This window comes from Cynoglossus semilaevis, chromosome 4, assembly GCF_000523025.1.
Source record: "Cynoglossus semilaevis isolate Cse_v1.0 chromosome 4, Cse_v1.0, whole genome shotgun sequence".
Lineage (NCBI taxonomy): Eukaryota > Metazoa > Chordata > Actinopteri > Pleuronectiformes > Cynoglossidae > Cynoglossus > Cynoglossus semilaevis.
In genome coordinates this window covers 987,172-993,352 of record NC_024310.1, presented here as the reverse complement: position 1 = coordinate 993,352, position 6,181 = coordinate 987,172, and the positions used below count along the sequence as shown (strand labels likewise).

General features: G+C 42.6%; 2 protein-coding genes and 1 long non-coding RNA gene across 4 annotated transcripts in view; 2 read left to right on the top strand and 1 right to left on the bottom strand.

The window, feature by feature from the left end:
* get1 (guided entry of tail-anchored proteins factor 1) overlaps positions 1 to 961 on the top strand; it is a 2,880-nt gene extending 1,919 nt beyond the window's left edge. For both annotated transcript variants that reach the window (XM_025054968.1, XM_008308463.3), the window contains exons 4-6: positions 210 to 279; positions 401 to 515; positions 666 to 961. In XM_025054968.1, the coding sequence (XP_024910736.1) occupies positions 210 to 279; positions 401 to 515; positions 666 to 739 (259 nt within the window). In that variant the 3' untranslated portion in view covers positions 740 to 961. The remainder of the gene's footprint in view (positions 1 to 209; positions 280 to 400; positions 516 to 665) is intronic.
* Positions 962 to 1,056: 95 nt separating this feature from the next.
* On the bottom strand, positions 1,057 to 1,666 carry LOC112486929 (uncharacterized). The gene is made up of 2 exons (XR_003049533.1): positions 1,595 to 1,666; positions 1,057 to 1,308 (listed from the first exon to the last, which is right to left on the bottom strand). It is a non-coding gene; the product is annotated as an uncharacterized LOC112486929 (long non-coding RNA).
* Positions 1,667 to 2,248: 582 nt separating this feature from the next.
* sh3bgr (SH3 domain binding glutamate-rich protein) overlaps positions 2,249 to 6,181 on the top strand; it is a 5,624-nt gene continuing 1,691 nt past the window's right edge. Inside the window, exons 1-6 of the mRNA XM_017032166.2 lie at positions 2,249 to 2,434; positions 3,567 to 3,752; positions 3,839 to 3,919; positions 4,500 to 4,586; positions 5,061 to 5,240; positions 5,599 to 5,658. Coding sequence (XP_016887655.2) covers positions 2,390 to 2,434; positions 3,567 to 3,752; positions 3,839 to 3,919; positions 4,500 to 4,586; positions 5,061 to 5,240; positions 5,599 to 5,658 — 639 coding nt within the window. The 5' untranslated portion in view covers positions 2,249 to 2,389. The remainder of the gene's footprint in view (positions 2,435 to 3,566; positions 3,753 to 3,838; positions 3,920 to 4,499; positions 4,587 to 5,060; positions 5,241 to 5,598; positions 5,659 to 6,181) is intronic.

The following is a 6,181-nucleotide window of genomic DNA, read 5'->3' as shown; positions in this document are numbered from 1 at the left end:
AATGTATAAACAGTCTATTGGTCACCTGTCACCTATCTTTTTAGTTGACCTTCATCTGCATCCAGCAATGTCTCCATTTGTTTTGTCTTTTTACCACATGGAGGTAGTGCTGTTGTTTTTCCAATGACTATGCTTAGCTTTTTGCAAACTCAAATGAACTGTACTGCTGTGTAATATCTATCTAGTTTCATCTTTCTCCTCTGTTTTGCAGTAAAATCCAGAACAGCCCAACAAGCCAAAATGAAATGGGTAGTGAACATCATCTTTTATATACTGCAAGTAAGTCAAAATGGATGCAACAAGCTGGAACTAAACAGCTGTGTAGCATAGAGAAGTACAGATACTCCTGATAGCACAACCCTCTCTATCACTAACATGTCATACTCAACTGTGATGCTAGGCTGCGCTGATGATCTCACTGATATGGAAGTACTACGCCGATCCCGTGACGGTGGTCCCCAATCGATGGATTGCACCAGTGGAGCGTCTTGTAGCCTTTCCAACAGGAGTGGCAGGTAATCAACGTGCAAAACGATAAACTTTATTTGATAGACTACGATTAGATTCAAATGATCGATATACTTTCAAAAATATATTAATGTAGTAACATTAACTAAACTTACCTGAGACTCACCCAATGTTTTGCTCTTTTTCTTTCCATTCAGGTGGAGTAGGAATCACATCCTGGTTGGTGGTTTGCAATAAAGTAGTTTCTCTTGGTCTGTTGGCTGTGAGCTGAAGACTGACTGACCACACAGTGACATTTATTTATTTTTGTCCTGTGTAGGAAATACAATGGTTTGTGAGATTGTATTTTTTTTTTATTATTATTGAATTGCGCATTTGTGTCATTTTGCAGTTTAATAATTTATTGGTGGTGAATTAAATTATTATTATTTAATCCTGGCTTGTGTTAAGTAAGACATAACAATAAAAACGCTGGTTATTGTTACTTTGTAAATGTCTCTTATCGATGCATTCTAATTTTTATTATAATTAATTTAATTGTCATTTAATTTAATAATCTGAATTTTTGTATTTCTAAACACTGACTTACCTTCAAATTGGAGCAGAATGTTGATTCAGTTGTGACCCATGTGTACTATACTTCCACATCATGAATTTTAAGCATTTCCCCTAATACCAGTATTTTCACCTGGAGGTCCATGTGGGCTGGTCTGCCTCTGAAAATGTCGGTCACTGTTACCTTCCTGGCTGCATTCAGCTTGACTCTGTCTCTCACACTCCCCCTGGTGGTCACCCACATTCTCCCTGGTTTTCTGGTGCGCATACCGGAGGCTGTAGTCACTGAAAACGTGTTCACAAATAAAATAAAACAACATGTAATTTGTACTGTACCAACATTAAAGTGTCAACAATGATATGATACTCAACGGACGCTAACGGCAACTGAGACAATGGCGAGGCGTTGACGTTTATCCAGACGAAGAGCTAACTAGGCTAAAGTGAAACACACCTGCTGTGTTGTTTAAGAACGGCCTCAAAAAATAAATTGAACCAAATTAGGCCCAAACAGTAGTTGGCAGAAAAGTGTTGTGACTGTCTTAAATAACGTGTAGTGTTTAGTTCTTACTTTAACTCGGTTTGAATTGAGAGCATCAAGTAGCTAAAAAACAAACAAAACTAAACTCCGTACCTGGTGAAGTTACACGAGTTCGCCGCTGAGCCACTTCCTTTGTTTTTATGTTTCAAAATAAAAGACCCCAATAAGTTAAACAGTCAAGTCACACAAGATTTCATGTTCGCTTCCGTCTGAACGTGGACAACAAATGACATTACTATGAATTAATGACCATTGGGGGGCAAATTACAGGGGGGGGGATTACAGGTGGGGGGCAGGTTGTTTTACAATAACTGAAGACTTTTTCCTCATATTTTTGATTACAGTTTCAATAATAATGGACTCATGAAGATTCCACCATCGTGTCATGTTTGAACCATTTCTCAAAATGTGTAAAATAGTTCTAACTGAACCTGGTGCCTGCGCTGGGAGACCAAAGACCTAAGAGCTCAAAGTGCTGGTCAGGACTATTTCTGTCCATATATGAACTCAGCAGGAGGCGAGAGTCCAACTTCACTGTCCCCCAGCAGAGACAGGCAGCTGAGGCCGCCAATCAGTCTGTGTGCTGCTGCGCCCCTAGAGGACATTCCACCAATCAGACCTGCACTGAGGGGAGCCCGGGGACAAAAATAACCGGACAGCGGTGAGTGTGTGTGTGTTTGTGTGTGCGTGCGTGCGTGCGTGCGCGCGATCTCACGGCTATGTCCAGGGTGCGCTCTAATAATAGAGGTGGCCGCCTGCTCCTTTAAGAGCCTGACTTGTTGCTCACTCTTCACCGTATTCTTTATTATATTCATAATAAAAACTATGGTGATCAAGGTATTTCTGGCGTCTTCGTCGGGATCCACTGCGGTAAGAACCGAGCCCGTGACTCGGATTCACTTTAGTTTTTTTTACTCTCTTTGCCTTGAAGCGATCGTCACTTTCTGCTCTCACGCTGACACCGGGGAGACAAACCAACAGATTCATTAACATCACGAGACTGATTTTGTTTTCTGATAGTAACAGTTCAATACTTGGTCCATATTCACATCATGTGCTCGAGGGTTTTACTACTTTCCTCCTGATCGAGGTCGAGCTCATTCACATGCAGAACTTTCTCCAACAGGGGACACACGGGGTGGGGGGGACACCCACACTGGCATTGTTTTGTCCCCGACCACAGTTCAGGAGGATTTGTCCTGTAAACAGACATGTTCTGCTGCAGTATTTGTGATCGGTTTAACTTTAAAACCACCTCAGGCAGCGTGGGTCCTCTTCCTCCAGGACAGCTCTACTTTTGGCTGAGCTAAATAAGCAGCACGAAGTGGCCCAGGCAGGGGGTGTCATGGTGACCCCCACCAGGACAGGACTGTTGTCTCACTGAAGAAAGAAAGAAAGAAAAAGTCTCTGTTTGTTCTGGGTTTGGAGCTGAGTCTCCGTGAGAAAATAAATTCCTCTGGGCTACAGGAAATGAACCACAGAGGAAGGGATTGGACTTTTCTACCAGACAAATACCATGTTGTGGTTGTAAAGACAATTTAAATATAAGATTGTTTAAATATTCTTAAAACCCCTGTTATTTATTAACTTTTTGACTTCTAATAGTTTTACTCATGGTTTTAGACAGTCAGAAGTCGATCTTTTGTAATTTTATGGCTCAGTTTGTTACTTCTGTAATGTCCAAATATTTTTTCTTTTTCCTCCTCAATAATAATGTGTTCATATACCTTAGGCTCCGTAAACCAACTCAGAAATGTGTAAATCCCCTGATGTAATTCCTAACTGAATATTAGAGCGACCGTTTGGACTGTCAGTAAAACAAAGACAGACAATAGTCCAAAGTACGGACCAAACAAACCCTGAGGGACAAACAGAGACGTGATCAGCAGTTTAGGGTCGTCTCCAACGTCTCCTCATATTCCTAGTCATTTTAAACAAACTCAGTGTGTATTATCATTATCATTATTATTATCATTATTATGATTATTATTATCATTTCCAGATCAAGAAGAAGCAGCAGGACGTGGTTGGGTTCCTGGAGGCTCTGAAGGTGGACTACACTCAGCTGGACATCGCCTGTAATGAGGACAACCGCATGTGGATGAGGCAGAATGTTCCAGAAGAAAAGAAGCCGGCCAATGGAATTCCTCTGCCTCCTCAGATCTTCAACGAGGAGAGTTACTGTGGGGTGAGTGTGTGATCGTGACCGACGGTCCGTGGTGGAACAGTCTTTGTTAAACTATCGGTTCAATTCCCGTCTCTGCCTCCCTGCAGGATTACGACACGTTCTTCGAAGCCAAGGAAGATAACACAGTCTACGCCTTCCTAGGACTGGCGCCACCACCTGGCTCAAAGGTGGGACTTTTTCTGCTAACATCCAAACAGAGTTCTAGTTTGGCTTTTGGTTTGTGATGTCGAACTTCAGTTTTCTGGGCAGGACAGGAAGTAAATGAGCAGATGAACGGGACATCGCTGACAAAAATGGTGTTTGGATATTTACGTCCGTAGTCTAGTCTAAAATGATGAGTTATGATTATTAAATTAGTGTTTAAGGCGGTGATTCCCAACCTCTGTGCCGTGGCCCACTAGTGTGCCGAGGAAAATTATCCATGGTCACTTAATTTGGCTGAAAACTATTATTTATTTATTTATTTATGAGGTTAGGCGGCAGCAGATGGCTGTGAAAACTAGGGTTAGGGTTAGAAGAAGAAAAGAAAAAAATCTTTGTGAGTGTCTTTCTTCAATTCCTGCCAGTATATCAGTGTTGTCTTCAACCAAACAGGCTGAGATTTTAGGGCCTTTTCCTGATGATACATATGTGACGTAGTTCAAAAAAACCGTTGGGAACCACTGGATTAAGGAACGTTTTAATCGCTCATCGTTCCACTGATTCTGTTTAACCAACTTTTTAAACCTGGTGATTTCGTTCCCACAGGAAGCAGAACAGGCCGATAAGAACATTGTGGAAAATGGAACCCACGCTGAAGAAGCAAACACGGAAGCAAACGTGGAAGATTCCACAGTAAAGTCATTCTCTCTTGACCTTCACTCACCAACATTCCTAACTCCCTGAAGTGTCGACTCTTTATTCCGGAGTTTTTTCTTTTCTGTTTTGCATGTCTGCTCTAAACATTTTCCTCAGTAACAAATTCTCCCGACACTTGTGGAGCGTCCGTTTTCCTTCCTCTGGTTCATATTTACTAATATTTTTTTCTCTTCTTGATTCCAGTGACTTTTCTAACAACATTTCTTCCAAAATAAAAGCCTCATATTCCACAGCTGCACAGAGGAAACTGCAGACACATGAACAAACTCACTCATCAACATTGACCCGTCCAATAAAAAGGCTCCATATTTGACCCCTAATATTCCAAACATTAAATTCCACGTGTGTCGTGTCTTTTTCTACCTGTTTATTTTTTCCGTCTGACAGACTAACAGCTTCACCTCCCTCTCAGATTTACTCACCCTCTCACTGCTGTTCTCATCACATAAGGAGGTTCCAGTGGAGGAGCGTAATGGGAACGCACATGCAGAGGAGGAGGAGGAGCAGATAGAAGCAACAGCAGATGAAGCTGTGGAAGGAGACGAGGCTCCTGCAGACACCACGGAGGAGCAGCAGGAGCAGCAGGAGGAGGAGGAGGAGGAGGAGGAGGCAGTGGAGGAGACAGATGAGGTCACAGAAGTAACCGTATAACCTCCACCTTGATGTGACCCCTCCCTTCACACCCCGACTGTTGTGAATGTGTTTTTTCCTTCGCCCGTTCTCAGCTCTCCCAGAATGCTCTGTTTTTCTCCTCTCAGCATCTTAACCTGTGATTAAACCTTTCTCTGGTTCCTGTTGAAGGTTTTTCCTTTGTCCTGCATCTCTCACCTTCATTATTTCCTCTCCGTTGTTTTGTTTTTTACACCCTTTTTCTCCATACTGAACCAACCGCCCTCTTGACTTTATTTAACTGGAGTGTGTGTCTCAGAGACGTGTTGATCCTTCAACAGGAGGACAGACACTAACACAACATATTTCCATCTTTCAGCAGGCTGAGGAGGGGGAGGAAGAGGGGGAGGAAGAGGGGGAGGAAGAGGAACAGGAACAGGTGAGTCTCTGAGCTCTGTTCAGACTGTAAAGTTAAAGTCAGTTCACTGGATCTCTGCTCTTTTCCTGAACAGTACGCAGCTGATGACGACAGGGTAAGACGCAACTTATTTGATGCTAAAAGGTGATTTTTTTTTAAAATAAGTGGATGAAATGAACAGGATTTTAACTGAATTCATATATCAATAATTTTATTTAAAGAAATCTAGACACAACATAGATGGTGTTGATGCAGAAACACTCAGACGTTGTCGTCAACTTTTTCTGTCCTGTATTTTTTCTCTGAGCTGCAGATGTTTTGTCTCAGTAACTGATTAAGGAAATAGAATCCTAGATCCTAGATTCTTCAACTTCTTCGGTCACCTTCAGCTGACCGGTCTTACCCACCACATTCCTCTTTGCCCCCCCCCCCTGCCCCCCCGCCCCTCTGTCCGTCTCTTTGCTCCCCTCTAGGAGGAAGAGGCAGATTTGCAGTCCGAGGTAACGTCGGTGATTGACCCCCTCCATGGTTCCTCCGTGTGTGT